The sequence below is a fragment of the Carcharodon carcharias genome, chromosome 14 (assembly GCF_017639515.1).
Source record: "Carcharodon carcharias isolate sCarCar2 chromosome 14, sCarCar2.pri, whole genome shotgun sequence".
Classification (NCBI taxonomy): Eukaryota; Metazoa; Chordata; class Chondrichthyes; order Lamniformes; family Lamnidae; genus Carcharodon; species Carcharodon carcharias.
The window spans coordinates 134398920-134415897 of record NC_054480.1 but is presented as its reverse complement, the minus strand read 5'-3'; the positions used below and the strand labels follow the sequence as shown (position 1 = coordinate 134415897).

Here is a 16978-nt window from a genome sequence, read left to right as displayed (position 1 = left end):
TTTTGAATGCCACTATTGAATCTGCCTCCACCACACCTTCAGACAATTTATTATTCTTTCACAGGATGTGGGTGTTGCTGGCTAGACCAGCGTTTTTATTGCCGACCCCTAATTGCCCTTGAAAAGGTGGTGGTAAACCACCTTCTTGAATAGCTGCAGCCCTTGTGATGCAGGTACACCCACAATGCTGTTAGAGAGAGTGTTCCAGGATTTTGACCCAGCAACAGTGGAGGAACGTGTTCCAGATCTCGCTGCATAAACAAGGCTCCCCTCATGCTGCCTTTAGTTCTTTAGCCATTCACCTAAATCTGTTTCCATTGATTCTCAGCCCTCCCACCAATGGGAACAGTTTATCTCTATTTGCTCTGTCTGTAACCCTGAACACCTCTATCAAATCTCCTCACAATCTTCCCTTTTCTAAGGAGACCAACTCCAGCTTCTCCAATCTATTATACCTAAGTAAAGTTCTTCATCCCTGCAACCATTCTTGAAAATATTTTCTGCACCCTCTCAAATATCACATCCTTCCTAAAGTGCAGTGCCCAGAATTGGACACAATATTCCAGCTGAGGCCAAACCAGTGTATTATAAAGTTCACTAAAACTTCCTTTCTTTTGCACTCTATACACCTATTAATAAATCCCAGTATACCATATGGTTTTTTAACCGATTCCTCAATCTGCCACCTTCAATGATTTGTGCACATGTAGACCCAAGTTTCTGTTCCTACACCTCCTTTAGAATTGTAGCCTTTATACTGTCTCTCCTTGTGCTTTCTACCAAATGATATCACTTTGCACTTCCGTGCATTAAATTTCATCTGCCATGTGCCCTCTTATTCCGCCAGCCTATGTTCTCAAAGTCTATCACTATCCTCTTCACAGTTCATTATATTTTCAAGTTTCATGTAATCTGCAAATTTCAAAATTGTGCCCTGTACGCCCAAATCTAAGTCATTTAATATATATCAAGGAAGTGTTCAAAGTGTACATCACTTTTTTTATACATCTGCAAAAGAACTGCAAATTTACAAAGTAAAATATTACACACCTAATATGTATTTCATAATTCATAAGATTAAACTAAACTTTAGAAAATAATAGCTATTACATATTCAAAGTTAGGTTTCCACTTTAAAACATTGCCCAAATTTTTACTGAGAAAGTAAACAACTTGTATTTATATACTTTATAAATTCATGTTCAGGATGTGGGCTTCACTAGCAAGGCCAACAATTATCATCCATCCCTAGTTGCCCCTGAGAAGGTGGTGGTGGTCAGCCACCTTTCTGAATCACTGCAGTCCACTTAGCAAAACATCCCAAGATGTTTCACAGGAGTATAATCAGACAAAAACTAATATCAAATCAAATGACCAGCGTCCAAAACCTTGGTCAGAGATGGGTTTTAAGGAAATGATTCTTAAAGGAGATGTTGTTTCTGGAGAGAATTCCAGAGTTTAGTGCGGAGACACGATCTTCGATGGTGGGATGAAGGAAGTCGGGACTGCATGGAATGCCAGATACGTAGAATGCAGAGTTCTCAGGAGGTTACAGAGATAGAAGGTGGGGGCTATGGAGGAATTTGGATGCAAACATTAGAATGTTAAAATTGCAATGTTTGTGCACCAAAAGTCAACAGAGATTAACAAGCACAGCAACAATGGATGAATGGGAATTGGTGCAAAAGAGGACACTGTCAATAGTGTTTTGGACGATTCAAGTTTGGTGGGTGCAAGATGGGAAGCCTTAGAGTAGTCAAGCCTGGATGTAAGAAAAAAAGGCAATGTATCTATCTAGCCACACAGGGACCAAGGCATAACCAACATTGTGGAAAGAGTGGACAAATCAATACGCATGACATAATCATAGAATCTTACAGGACAGGGGCAGGTCAGTTGCCCCAGTGTGCCGAAGCTCTCTGATACAATTATCTATTCAGTCTCATTTCCCTGCACTGATGCAGAGAACTTGGCATCTTTTAAAGGTAAGCTGGATAAATATTGGAGGCAGAGAATGACACGGGGCTATGGGGAGAGCATAGGGATACAGTGGGATTAATTTTGGACAAAGTGCAAAACAGAGCAGTGCTGTCAATAAAAACAGGATTGTTCCAGTAGTCAGATCACAGAATCGGTATGGCACAGGGTGAGGCCATTTGGCATATCATGTCAGCACCGGCTCTCTGAATGAGCAATTCACCTGGTTCCATTCTCCCTGTAACCCTGCACATTATCCCTTTACAGATAAGAATCTAAGTCCCTTTTGAATGCTTTAATTAAACCTGCCTCCGCCACACTCCCAGGCAGAGCTCTACAGACCCTAAATACTTGTGTGAAAAAGGTTTTCCTCACATCACTATTGCTTCTTTTCTAATTACTTTAAACCTGTGTCCTCTTGTTCTCAATCCTTTCACGAGTGGAAACAGTTTCTCCCTATCTACTCTGCCCAGACCCCACATGATTTTGAAGGCACGTGAATATAATTTATATAATTTCTTCTCCGGCTTCTTTTCCCAACGAAAAGAGTCCTAACTTCTCCAATCTATCTTCATAACTGACGTTCCTCGTCCCAGGAATCATTCTCATGAATCTTTTCTGCAGCTTCTCCAATGCCTTCATACCCTTCCTAAAGTGCAGTGGCCAGAACTGGATGCAATACTCCAGCTGAAGCCAAACTAGCAACCTATTATAGTTCAACATAACCTTCTACTCTTGTGCCTTATGCCCCTATTAGTAAAACCCAGGATATTGTATGCCTTGTGAACCATTCTCTCAACCTGTCCTGCCAACTTTAATGATTTATGCACATAAGTCCCTCTGCTCCGTAGCGTTATAGTACCCCCTACCTTATACTGACTCTCCATGTTCTATCAAAATGAATCACTTCACATTTCTCTGCATTGAACCTCATCTGTCATCTGCCCGCCCATTCCACCAACTTGTTTATGTCCTTTTGAAGTGCTACACTATCCCCCTCACAGTGCACAATGCTTCTGAGTTCTGTACCATCCTCAAACAATGAAACTGTGCCCCGTACACCAACGTTTAGGTCATCAATATATAATAAGGAAGAACAAGGGAACTCCACCATAAACCTTCCTCCGGCCTGAAAAACATCCATTAACCACTCCTCTCCATTTCCAGCCAATTGTGTACCCCATGTTGCTACTGTCCTTTTTAATCTGGGTCGCATCACCCTTCTTCCGAATGAATTGTTTAATAGTTTGGAGCACGGTTATGCAACCCGAAAGCCCAACACTGTCAAGGAGGAAAGGTCAGGGGAGGCCGACAGGTTTCTGTCCTTTTGCCAGGAATGGGAACCCGACACCCTCCCATCTCCCGAGCGCACTAACCACGACCATCTTCCCCTCTCTCCCGCCTCTATCCGCACCGCTGTGGAACCGCAAACCGCCGTCCAACCGACAACGCAACTTACCCCGCAGCGACGCCATCTTAACCGGAACCTGGTGCAGCGCCGAATAGGCTCCCTCCACCCGGGAGCTGCTCACGGTCGGGGTCCGGGTCACAGGCAATTGAAAAAAAAATGACTCCTAAAAACAATGCATTTATAACAAGGGGGAGGTCACCTCGGCCTCATATTTTTTTTTTTTGGTTCGTTGCCCTTTACTCTTCCTGCGCAAAATGGCAAAATCAAGTATGAGTTGTATGAAGAGTTATTTTGAAGCGAGAGAGAGAGAACAAAAAGGGAAACGTTCGTCCCTGGGTGGGCTCGAACCACCAACCTTTCGGTTAACAGCCGAACGCGCTAACCGATTGCGCCACAGAGACCAACTGGCGAGGGGAAGGCTTTAGAAACGTCTAGAAAACGGATTCGACGGCAACACGGCGGGGGTGCTGGGGGCTGGGGGCTGGGGGCGGGGGGAGGGGCGCCGTGAGGTGACTGAAACGGACGAATGTTTTCAACCGGCCTGAAAGCAGAGAAGCATTTAAAAACGATAAGGGAAAGGGACACCCACCCCCCCACCCACCCCCCCCACATCCCCACCCAGATGCCGGGGCCGAGCAGCCGGAGTGACGCTCAGCCCCGCGCACTTGGTCCCCGAATCTTCCCCCCTGGACCAAGGCGCCGAAATAGCTCAGTTGGGAGAGCGTTAGACTGAAGATCTAAAGGTCCCTGGTTCGATCCCGGGTTTCGGCAGCGCCGCGGCTTTTTTATTTCAACCCGCAAAACTGGTCAATTAATCCAACATTTTCCCTTCGTTGCCTTTCAATGGAGATTTTTATTTATTTATTTATTTATTTTTTAAAAAATTACTTTTAGGTAACGGTCACTGATTGGGGACTGATATCTATCCTTCAATGCCGGATGTGACACCGAAGCCATTCGGCCCCACCCCACCAGGCAAAACTGCGTTTACGCTCCGCGTGCGCCCACAGAAGAGTTAGGGCGCAGAAAGAGGCCATTCAGCCCATCGTGTCTGCGCCGGCCAAAAAAAAAAAGAGAAAGAAGAAACTAGCCGCTCATTTTAATCCCGCTCTCCAGCACCTGATCCGTGGCCTTGCAGGTGACAGCGCTTCGGATGCGGATCCAAGTACCTTTTAAGCGAGTTGAGTGTTTCAGCCTCAACCACCGATTTAGCCAGTGAATTCCAGACACCCACCACCCTCTGGGTGAAGAAGTTTTTTCTCACGTCCCCTCTAATCCTTCTACCAATCGCCTTAAATCTATATCCCACTGGTAATTGACCCCTCGGCTAGGGGAAACAGGTCTTTCCTGTCTATCTTATCTAGGCCCCTCATAATTTTGTACACCTCAATTAGGTCACTCCTTAGCCTCCTCTGTTCTAAGGAATACAACCCTAGCCATTTACAGCGAGAAAAACAGTGTGGTTATTTACAGTAGGAGAGTGAGAGAGAAACAGTGTGGTCATTTACAGTGAGTGAGAGAGAAACGGTGTGGTTATTTACAGTGAGTGAGAGAGAAACAGTGTGGTTATTTACAGTAGGAGAGTGAGAGAGAAACAGCGTGGTCATTTATAGTGAGTGAGAGAGAAACAGTGTGGTCATTTACAGTGAGTGAGAGAGAAACAGCGTGGTCATTTACAGTGAGAGAGTGAGAGAGAAACAGCGTGGTCATTTACAGTGAGAGAGTGAGAGAGAAACAGAGTGGTCATTTACAGTGAGAGAGTGAGAGAGAAACAGTGTGGTCATTTACAGGGAGTGAGTGAGAGAGAAACAGCGTGGTCATTTACAGGGAGTGAGTGAGAGAGGAACAGTGTAGTCATTCACAGGGAGTGAGTGAGAGAGAAACAGCATGGTCATTTACAGAAGGAGAGTGAGAGAGAAACAGCGTGGTAATTTACAGGGAGTGAGTGTGAGAGAAACAGCGTGGTCATTTACTGTGAGAATGTGTGAGAGGAACATCGTGGTCATTTATTGTGAGAGAGTGTGAGAGAAACAGCATGGTCATTTACAATGAGAGAGTGCTTTGTTTGCCCTCCCCAAATGCATTACCTCGCACTTTTCTGGGTTGAATTCCACTTACCACTTCTCTGCCCGCTCAACCAAACCATTGATATAATTCTGGAGCCGACAGCTATCCTCTTCACTATCAACTACACAGCCAACTTTTGCATCATCTGCAAATTTCCCAACCATGCCTCCCACAATTAAGTCTAAATCATTAATATATGCACCAAACAGCAAGGCCCACCTCCCATCTTTCCTCATCTAAATCTATCATCGTAACTTTCTATTCCCTTCTGATTTATGTGTTTGTCCAGTTTCACCATAAATGCATCCTTTTTAAAATTCATTCACAGGATGTGGGCTTCACTGGCTAGGCCAGCATTTATTGCCCATCTCTAGTTGCCCTTGAGAAGGTGGTGGTGAGTTGCCTTCTTGAATCGCTGCAGTCCATGTGGTGTAGCTACACCCACAGTTAGTAAGGGATTTCCAGGATTTTGAGCCAGCGACAGTGAAGGAATGGCAATATATTTCCAAGTTAGGGTAGTGAAAGACTTGGAGGGGAACTTCCAGGTGGTGGTGTTCCCTTCTATCTGCTGCCCTTCTAGATGGTAGTGGTCGTGGGTTTGGAAGGTGCTGTCGAAGGAGCCTTGGGGAATTCCTGAAGTGAAGATGGTACACACTGCTGCTACTGTGCGTCGGTGGTGGAGGGAGTGAATGTTTGTGGATATGGTGCCAACCTATACTATTTGCTTTGACCACTCCCTGTGGGTAGTGAGTTCCACATTAAATGAACTCCAGATAGAGAAGGGGAATTCTCCCTGATGTACTGGCCAACATCTATCCCTCAATCAACATGACCAAAAAAAACAGATGATCTGATCATTATCTCATTGCTATATGTGGGATCTTGCTGTGCACAACTTGGCCACTTCTTGTTCCACATTATAACAATGGCTACACTTCAACCTCGTTGACTCTAAAGTGCTTTGGGACATCCTGCACAGTGAAAGGCACCATATGAATACATGTCTCTCTTAATTGTAAGCAAAAAAAATCTCTGTAGTCAGTTAAGAAGGAATTGAATGCAGGAATGCAAAGGAGCGGGGGGAAATGGGTGAATTAAAAGGAGCTCAATGCCTTTTCTCCTCCAGAATGGTCTTGAATGCAAGTCCCTTCCTTTCTTTATGCAGTTTACTGAATAAGCACCTTCTAACTACAAGGCTTTTTAAACCATCTGATTCCACTCCCCATTGGGCCTTCTTGTACTTGTTTTTTTTTTATTCTTTCACAGGATGTGAGCATTGCTGGCTAGGCCAGCATTTATTGTCCATCCCTTAATTGCTCTTGAGAAGATGTTGGTAAGCTGTTTTCTTGAACCATGTGGCGTAGGCAGACCCATAGGCGCAGTTAGGGAGGGAATTCCAGGATTTTGACCCAGCATCAATGAAGGAACGGCGATATAATTTCAAGTTAGGATGGTGTGTGGCTTGGAGGGGAACTTGAAGGTGGTGTTCCCATTCATCTGCTGCCCTTGTCCTTCTGGTGATAGAGGTCATTAGCTTGGAAGGTGCTGCCTAAGGAGCCCTGGTGAATTCCTGCAGTGCATCTTGTAGATAACACTGCTGCCACTGTTCGTTGATGGTGAAGTGAGTGAATGTTTGTGGAAGGGGGGCAATCAAGTGCGTTGCTTTGTCCTGGATAGTGTTGAGCTTCTTGAGCTCGTTGGAGATGCATTCATCCGGGCAAGTAGACAGTATTCCATCAGACTCCTGACTTGTGCCTTGTAGATGGTGGAAAGTCTTTAAGGGGTCAGGAGGTGAGTTACTCTTTGCAGAATTCCCAGCCTCTGACCTACTCTTTTAGCCACAGTATTTATATGGCAGTCCAGTTCAATTTCTGGTTAATGGTAACACTCAGAATGTTGATAGTGGGGGATTCAGTGGTGGTAATATCATTAAATGTCAAGGGGAGATGGTTGGATTCTCTCTTGTTGGAGATGGACATTGCCTGGCACTTGTGTGGCGTGAATGTTACTTGCCACTTATCAGCCCAAGCCAGACTGTTGCCCAGGTCTTGCTGCATATGGGCACAGACTGCTTCAGTGTCTGAGGATTTGTGAATGGTGCTGAACAACATACAATCAACAGCAAACATCCCCACTTCTGACCTTATGATGGAGGGAAGGTCATTGATAAAGCAGCTGAAGATGTTTGGGTCTAGGACACTACCCTGAGGAACTCCTGTAGTGATTTTCTGGGACTGAGGTGATTGACCTCCAAAAATCACAGGCATCTTCCTTTGTGCTAGGTATGACTCCAACCAGTGGAGAATTTTCCCCCTGCTTCCCATTTGACTCCAGTTTTACTGGGGCTGCTTAATGCCACACTTGGTCAAATGCTGTCTTGATGTCTCATCTCACCTCTTGAGTTCAGCTCTTTTGTCCATGTTTGGACTAAGGCAGTAATGAGGTCAGGAGCTGACTGGCCCTGGCAGAACCCAAACTGAGGGTCAGTGGGCAGTTTATTGCTGAGTAAGTGTCATTTGATAGCACTGTCGACAGCACGTGCCATCGCTTTACTGATGATCAAGAGTAAACTGATTAGTAGTTAGTCGGGTTGGATTTGCCCTGCTTTTTGTCACAAGGCAGGAGGTTTGGCAAATGATTCTAACACTCTGATTTGTGGTCTTCTTTACTGATTTTCACTTATGCAGACATTCTCATACACATCTAGAAACTCAATATGGGCAAATGATCCTGAGCTTACAGGAGCCTAGGGCATATTTTTAAGATGCAGCATTGCACCAGTGCTTCTAATCTCTCCAAGATGTTTTCCTCCACCTTTCATCCTACCATAATGGGCTATGGCTTGAGATGTCTATAGTTCAGCACTCAGGAATCCCTTCCACCTCCCACTCCTCATTTCCCTCATGAACTTTTTAATTAAGTTTTCAGACACCTCGCCCAATCTCTCATCATTTGGCTATCAGTTTTTCCTTGTGCTTACATTAAATGTTGTTATATAAATCATACAATGATACAACCATAAGGAGACCATTCAGACCATTGTGCCAGAGCGAGCTCTTTGAAATCACACCCTCCGGCATTTTCCCCATAATCCATTAATTGTCTTCCTTCTGAAGCATTTATCCAATTCCCTTTTGAAAGTTATAATTGAATCTGCCTTCACCGTGCTTTTGGGCAATGCATTCTAGAACATAACAATAAGCTGTGTGAAATATTATTTCCTTGCTTTGGTTCTTTTGCCAATTACCTTAAATCTGTGCCCTCTGGTCACCAACCCTTCTGCCACTGGAGCCAGTTTCTCCTTAATTACTCTTATCAAAATCCTTCAAGATTTTGAACACTTCTAAATCTCTGCTTAATCTTCTCTACTCTAAAGAGATGAACTTCAGTTTCTCTAGTCTCTTCATGACCCTGAAGTCTTTTAAACCTGGCACCATTCCATCAAACCTCTTCTGCATTGTCTTAGGCCCTGAAATCTTTCCCAAAGTGTGGTGTCCAGAATTGGTCACAATACACAACTCAAGTCTAACCAGTACTTCATAAAAGGTTTAGCATAACCTCCTTTCTTTTGTGCTCTATGCCTCTACTTATAAAGCCAAAGATCCCATATGCCCTTTCAACAGCTTTCTCAAGTTGTCATATCATGACCTGTGTGCACACAGTCTGAGGCCTCTCAATATTTACACCTATTTTAAAATAGTACCAATTAGCTTTTATTGCCTTGCCTCATTCTTCCTACCAAAATCAATCACTTTACACTTTTTAAAAATTATTATTAATTCATGGGATGTGGACATCATTGGCTAGGTCAGCATTTATTGCCCACCCCCAATTGACCTTGAGATGATAGGGGTGAGCTGCCTTCTTGAACCACTGTAGTCCATGTGGTGTAGGTATACCCACAGTGCTGTTAGGAGGGGAGGCCTAGGATTTTGACCCAATGACAGTGAAGGAACAGCAATATATTTCCAAGTCAGGATGGTGAGTGGCTTGGTGTGGAACCTCCAGGCGGTGGTGGTCCCGTGTATCTGCTGCCCTTGTCCTTCTAGATGGTAGCAGTCGTGGGTTTGGAAGGTGCATTAATTTTCAGTTGCCAAGTGTTTGTCCATTTCACCAGCCTATTCTCTTCACTGTTTACTACATTTTAATTTTGTGCCATAAGAACTGGAATATACCATTTAGCCTCTCGAACCTGTTCCACCATTGAATGAGATCGTGGCTGATCTGCAACATAATTTCATATATCTATAAATCCATGTCTGCAAACTAAAATTATGCCCTGTAAACTCCTGTCCAGGTCATTAATATAAACCAAAAATAACAATGGTGCTAATATCAATCCCTGGTAGAACCCACTACTTACTTCCCTCTACAAAGACTAATCTTTGGGATACATGACATAATACTTCCATATTCTGTCTGCTCTCTGTGTTGCATAAGCTAGTTTTGATTAATTTATTTACAAATAATCTTTTTACTTATTTCACTAATGTATGCCTCATTGACTGTACTAATGCAATTACTTAAATGATTTTAGAAATACAGTTGTCTGAGAAACAGATTTTTCTGCTGTATAAGCAGCTGCCATTATTTGTGACAAACTGTGAAGTCAAGTTGATAGGAATTGGACTATGGTGTTAAACTAGAAGACCACAAGGCTAGGAGGAAAAGCAAGATGTGTCATAAAGATAAGGAGTGCGAGGCTAGCAGGAAAAAGTGATTTATGATATGGAGGGATGGCTATTATGTGAAACGAATGAGCACAACCACCTCTTTGGCCAAGAACTACATGACACACTTGTAGAGTGCATGTTTGGATTTATGACTTGTTGCAAATGGAGGAACAGGCAAGAGGGCACTTGCATAATAAAGGCTTTCCCCTGTGGGTACCTATGGAAGACAGAATAGAAGGCAGAAGACATGAAGGCTAAGAGGAAAACCCAGCAGACCAAAGAAAAGGAGAAGAGCACTCCACCATTCTGAACTAATATGGGAAGTATATAACCCACGTTAGACTGTAAATCCCAGCCTGAGGTTTTTGTACTTATTAACTTGTTCTGGCTTTGTCTCAATAAAGTAGCTTCACAACTAAATTCATTGTCACACTTGATCCTGTACCAGTAAACAGGGCAAACCACTATCCCTTTAATCTTTCAATTTTCCTACAAGTCTCTTATGTGGTACTTTATCAAATGCTTTTTGAAAGCCTATATAAACATTGACCACACTAGCCTCATCCACCCTCTTCATTATTTCATCAAAGAACTCAATCCAATTAATCAAAAACAATTTTCTTATAACAAATACATGCTGACTTTCATTTATTGACTCGTATTTTTCCAAGAGCCAATTAATTTCAGGCAGTTCACTGCCACCTTTTCAAGGGCAATAAGGGATGGGCAATAAATGTTGGCCTAGCCAATCATGACCACATCCCACAAATGAATAACAATACCCACTACTGATATTCTGCTGATTAGTCTATAATCGCCAGATTTATCCCTCCCCAGTTTTTGAACAGCAGTGCAATATTTGCAATCCTCCAGTCCTCTTCAGATCACCAGATCACTTTTGAACCCACTGAATTTTTTTACTATTCATTCCTGGGATGTGTGCATCACTGGCAAGGCCAGCATTTATTGCCCACAGTGCTGTTAGGAAGTGAATTCCAGAATTTTGACCCAGTGACAATAACTGAAAAGTGATATAGTTCCAAGCCAGTATGGTGTGTGGCTTGGGGGAGAACTTGCATGTGGTGGTCTTCCAATATGGCTGCTGCCCTTGTTCTTTGAGGTGGTAGAGATTTTGGCTTTGGAAGGTGCTGTCAAAGGAGCATTGGTGAGTTGCTGCAGTGCATCTTGTAGATGGTACACACTGCTGCTACTGTGTGCCAATTGCAGAGGGAATGAATGTTTAAGTTGGTGGATGAGATGCAGGTTAAGTGGGCTGGATGGCTTTGAGCTTCTTGAATGTTGCTTGAGCTCCATTCATCCAGATAATTGGATAGTACTGCATCACATTCCTGACTTGTCCCTTGGCGATGGTGGAGAGGTTTGAGAGTCAGGAGATTAGATACTAGCCAGGGAATTCCCAGCCTGTGGCTTGTTCAGTTAAGTTTCTAGTCAATGGTAACCCTGAGAATGCTGATGGTGAGGGGTTTCAGCGATGGTAATTCTGTTGAATGTCGGGAAATGGCCATTGCCTGGCACTTATGTGGCATGAGTTTTACTTGCCCCTAATCAGCCCAAGTCCAGGTCTTGCTGCATACAGTTTCTCTGCCAGTTAATATTTTCACATTTGATTGTCCCTTACCCGCCTCCTTTGATGTAAGCTGTGGCTCAGCTGGTAGCACTGGTGTAGCTGAATCAGAAGACTCCATGTTCAAGTTCCCCTCCGGGACTTGAGCACAAAATTCAAGCGGATGCCGTCTTTCAGATGAAATGTTAAACTGAGGCCCTATCTGCCTGCTCAGGTGGATGTGAAAAATTCCATGGCACTATTTCCAAGAAGAACAGGGGAGTACCCTGGCCAATATTTATCTCTTAATGACTAGATCATGAGCTTTTGTGTTGTTCATTACCACATTGCTGCTTGTAGGAGTTTGCTGTGTGCAATTGGCTGCCATGTTACTTATGTAACAACAGTGACTATGCTGCAAAAAAGTACCTCATGTCTGTAAAGCACTTTAAGACATCCAGTGGGCAAGTAATGCGCTATATAAATGCAAGTTTTTTTTTTTGCCTTTTTCCATAACTGCACCAAACATGATATTCTGATCACTGTTTTCCAAATGCTCACCCCCAAACATGCTCCACTTGATCCCCAGAACTACAGCCAACATTGTTTCTCTCCAAGTAAGGAAGCAGAGTTAATGGTTTAGGTTGACGATACCTCAGCGACCCACAACATTAATTCTGTTTCTCTCCACAGATGCTGCCTGACCTGCTGAGTATTTCCAGTGTTTTCTACTTTTATTTCAGATTTCCAGCACCTGCAGTATTTTGCTTTTGTATTACAGCTTCCTTACTTGTTGGGCTGAAAATGTATTGATTCAGAAAGTTTTCTTGTAAACATTTCAGGAAGTCCTCCATCTTCTTACATTGTTAGTTATCCAGATATAGATTTGAAAAACAAAGGCTCCGTTATCACCAAAGTTCTTTACACAACTTACCTGCAAATTTGCTCCTCTATCACCTTTCCACAATTTGTTAGTCTACCAACATACAGTCCATTCACACAGTAGCCTAATAGCTCATATTATCCCCCAATTCTGACCAATAGAACGTTTCTTTGAACTCTCAAGTGCATCAACCCTTTCTGGTGATTTAACAGTATCTTTAATCAATACTGCCACCTTGCCTCCTTTATTCCCTTCCCTATATTTCCTGAGTACATTGCAGCCAGGAACATTAAGTGTCTATTTATTCCCCATGTTTGAGCCAGGTCTCCAACATCGTAACTGCAGTATATCATAATCTCATGTGGCTACTTGTGCCTGCAGTTCACCAAGCTTATTTACCACACTCATGTACTCTAAATGCAAGTTAAGTATACAAATGACATTTGGTATCAGGCGTGTGACTAAGGCATCACTGGATAACTGGATGCATGCAAACTGGTGCTATTAAGCTGATTTTAATGAATATTCAGGAAATTAACAACAAAATAACCTAGCTGTATGCAAACAAGACCAAATTCAGTTAGCAAACATACATTTAATGCCAAGTAAGTAAGGTATAAAAATTCAACACATTGGAAAATAGAAGAATGTGTCTAGTCACAAATATAGGGTGGAATTTTCTGAGCCCGCTGGCGGCCGACCTGATGGGTGGTGTGTGTGGAAAATATGGCGGGACCCACTTCACAACGGCATGAAAGCAGGTCATGATCTTCCACTCAGCCCGCTAACGCCGGGCTGTGTTTCCCACCATCAGTCAGTGGGGCCATTGGATTCGCCCTGATCTCGGGATTCCCACAGGTGCAGGGTGTGATTGATTGCACTCATGTGGTGCTCAGGTCTCTGTCACTAAACTCAGTGCAATTCAAAAACCGCAAGGGCTTCCACTCACTGAATGTGCAATTGGTGTGTGACCACCAGATACGCATCCTGCAGGTATGCGCACAGTTTCCAGGGATTGTGCACGACACCTACATCCTGAGTCGCTCGCAGATCCCTGCAGTCTTCCAGGGCCCACAGAGGCTGCAGAGTTGGCACCTTGGGGAGAAGGGTTGCCCGCAGAGGCCATGGCCTCAGACTGCAGCAGAGCGACACTATAATGAGGCTCATGCAGCAGCTCGCAACTTGGTGGAGCAGACCATCGGATTGCTGAAGATGCAGTTCCACTGCCTGGACCAGACTGGTGGAGCCCTGCAATGCAGTCCGCAGAGGGTGTCATGCATCGTCATCGTCTGCTACGCCCTTTACAACCTTGCGCTGCAACAGGTTGAGGAGCAGGCTGAGGAGATGGAGGAGGTGCATTTCTCTTCTGATGAGGAGGACGCTGATGGTGATGAGGGTGAGAGGGTCCATGGTGGTGACAACGATGAGGATAACACTCAGGAGGCCCTCATAGCGGCCAGATTTGTGGTGGATGATGATGACATGCAGTGAGGTGTCCCCATAGATCCTCACATCGGAGTTGTGAAAGTTTGACTCCAGTTTGACTTATTTCAGTGCCAATACCCTCCGAGAGAATGCTGCTGTCAAGGAGATGCAGTGGAGGCCGTTATAGTCGCTCGATCGTAGGAGGCTGATAACAACATGCAGTGAGGACACTCCATAGATCTTCACATGGCCTCTGAGAATGTCTGACTCCTGTCTGGCCGAGGGCAGCGCGCTTGTGCTCTGTGATCAGGGCCATCTCAGAGCTGCAGCCATGAATCTTTAGATGCATCTGATGCTGTGTCCACCTTCAGCACCTCAGCCCTTCAGGAGATGGTGCACAGCATCACTGGTCGCAGATGCTGGTGTGATGGGGGCCAGCCCCACCTTAAAGGTGCTGAGAGAACACAGAGAGTATGAGAGAACTCTGTGGTGCCTGCTCACTACATTCTGGCAGCAATGACCAGCACTGCCGAGGTGCAGGCATCAGTAATGTTTCCAGGGAGTGAGGCTGGACCATCACTGTGGTCTGAAGGCTACACAGAGCACAGTGAAGAGGCCCTGGACTGAGACACCTGCCTTTTATCTTGTGCAGAAAGGTTTCACATCTGAGTGACAAGAACACAGCTCATCAGAACATGGGGCCATAGGCAGGGAGACATTCTTGGGAGTTTATTGACAATAGTGAACATTATGTCCAAGTGATTAACACCCATGCCAAGCTGTGCAACTAATTCTCCTTAACTTTCTTAAAATTGCCGCTACATCTGGGTGCTCCCTGGCCATCCACAGCGGAGATGGAGGCAGCCTGCTGACTGTGACGACCTGTCTGTGATGATTTTGGTGGGCATCCTCTGGAGGGCCGAGATTTGGAAGGCACCAGCCTTTCAGGGTCTTGCTGTGTGGCAGTGGCACCCTCCTTGGCCTGTGAAGCTGGATCTGCGGAGGTCACAGGAAGAGGGGAGTCAGATGGGCCGGTCATTCCCAGAGTCACCTGGGTGGATTGCCCCAGAGCATGCACCTGCTGATCCTCCTCCCTATGGGTGCCCGAGGGCTCCTGGCTGACTCCGTGAGCGGAAGGGGAAGCTGGAGCGAGATCGAGATGCCCAGCACCCCTCTCACATATACACTGTTGGAAGTCAATATTGAATTCAACAACTTTAGATCTTGAACTCTCTCCTCCATCCCCACCCCCTTTCTGTTTCTTCCCACTTTCTTTTGTTTTTTCCAATAATTTATATAGATTTTTCTTTTCCCACCTATTTCCATTATTTTTAGATCTTTTACGTCCTCTAGCCTTTCCACCCCACCCCTACTAGAGCTGTACCTTGAGTGCCCTACCATCCATTCTTAATTAGCACATTCGTTTAGATAATACCACCATCAACGCCTCTGTATTCTTTTGTTCTTTTGTCTGTGACATTTTTGATTATCTGCTCCTATCACTGCTTGCTTGTCCCTGTAACCACACCCCCGTCCACTTCTCTCCCCCCTCCACCTTAAACCAACTTAAATTCACCCCTTTCCTAAGATTCACTCAGTTCTGTTGAAGGGTCATGAGGACTCGAAACGTCAACTCTTTTCTTCTCCACCGATGCTGCCAGACCTGCTGAGTTTTTCCAAGTAATTCTGTTTTTGTTTTAACTTGTTAACATAGTTGTATCTATGCAGCTGGAGCACCTTCAGGAAGAACATTCAATGACTTTTTACTGCCCTAATAAAACTGCAATGTTTCACATACAAAACCTGGATGGCACAAAAACAAATTCATGTTTGCTCTAGGTGTTGCCTGATATTGATTGTGATTTATTACTTTGTCCACTGGTAATTAGAGTTTTCCTTTGATCTCCAAGTTGTTCAACCAGCTGTTTGTACCTATGCAGAGAGTTTATAGTTTGTAAGAAGGTCAGTAGAGAGCACCACACAGGAACAAAGCCTAAAATGGAGAGAGGCACTGACTAATCCCAGATTCTTCCAGTCATGGATTGCAGAGGCACCCCATTGATGTTAAGGCAGGGAATGGAGCATTTATATGATCAAGGAGAGTTCTGTGTTATTTATTGTATTTAATGAAAAATTAATAAAAAATACAGATGAAAAATTCAAGGGGACCCCATCCTCAATGTCCTTTTTAAAAAATCACCTTAATTGGTCTCAGTTTTGCCAATTAATGAAGACAATCATGTAACTCTTTTGAGTACAAACCCGTTTCCATCTGTTTCAGATGAAGTTACATTGTTTCATAGTTTGCCATTGTGAGATTTGAATTCTTGATCTTGGGGTTACAAACCCAGTACCATAACCACTTGGCTATTAGGTGCATATGTTTGAAGGTGCATGGGATTACTGAGCCTAAAACCAGACAGACTTGAACTAGTAAGATAAAAGCCAAAAACTGCGGATGCTGGAAATCCAAAAACAAAAATAAAAATACCTGGAAAAACTCAGCAGGTCTGACAGCATCTGCGGAGAGGAACACGGTTAACGTTTTGAGTCCGTATGACTCTTCAACAGAACTAAGGAAAATCATACGGACTCGAAACGTTAACTGTGTTCCTCTCCGCAGATGCTGTCAGACCTGCTGAGTTTTTCCAGGTATTTTTATTTTTATTTTGAACTAGTATGCATTAATATGCATTGATATGCAAGGAACTGTGGGCTAATGATGGTCTTCAGTAACTCATTTGTTCATACAGTAATATCAATATGCTTAACACTTGAAAGCAATATAACTCAGATTTCATAATTATTTTTGACTAAGTCCTCAGTTTCAACATGACAATTGAATGCAAACTGAAACATATCAGATTAAATCCCGTTCAAAAGACTAAACATTTCATTCCGATGTCCTACTTCAACAATTAGCAACAGTCCAACTAGAAAATCAGGTTGGCACTGCTAGCACTGTTTCTAACCCATTG

The 16978-nt window shown here is 44.0% G+C and overlaps 1 protein-coding gene and 2 non-coding genes across 6 annotated transcripts in view; 1 reads left to right on the top strand and 2 right to left on the bottom strand.

Moving 5' to 3' along the window:
- The window catches only part of ndufs7 (NADH:ubiquinone oxidoreductase core subunit S7), a 32175-nt gene extending 28390 nt beyond the window's left edge, over positions 1-3785 (bottom strand). The window contains exon 1 of one of the 4 annotated variants that reach the window (XM_041204673.1): positions 3437-3785. In XM_041204673.1, the coding sequence (XP_041060607.1) occupies positions 3437-3452 (16 nt within the window). In that variant the 5' untranslated portion in view covers positions 3453-3785. The remainder of the gene's footprint in view (positions 1-3436) is intronic. The other 3 variants (XM_041204675.1, XM_041204676.1, XM_041204674.1) reach the window with 3 other exon arrangements.
- trnan-guu lies at positions 3716-3789 on the bottom strand. Its single transcript has one exon. It is a non-coding gene; the product is annotated as a tRNA-Asn (tRNA).
- Positions 3790-4086: 297 nt separating this feature from the next.
- On the top strand, positions 4087-4159 carry trnaf-gaa. Its single transcript has one exon. It is a non-coding gene; the product is annotated as a tRNA-Phe (tRNA).
- The last annotated feature ends 12819 nt before the right edge of the window (positions 4160-16978 follow it).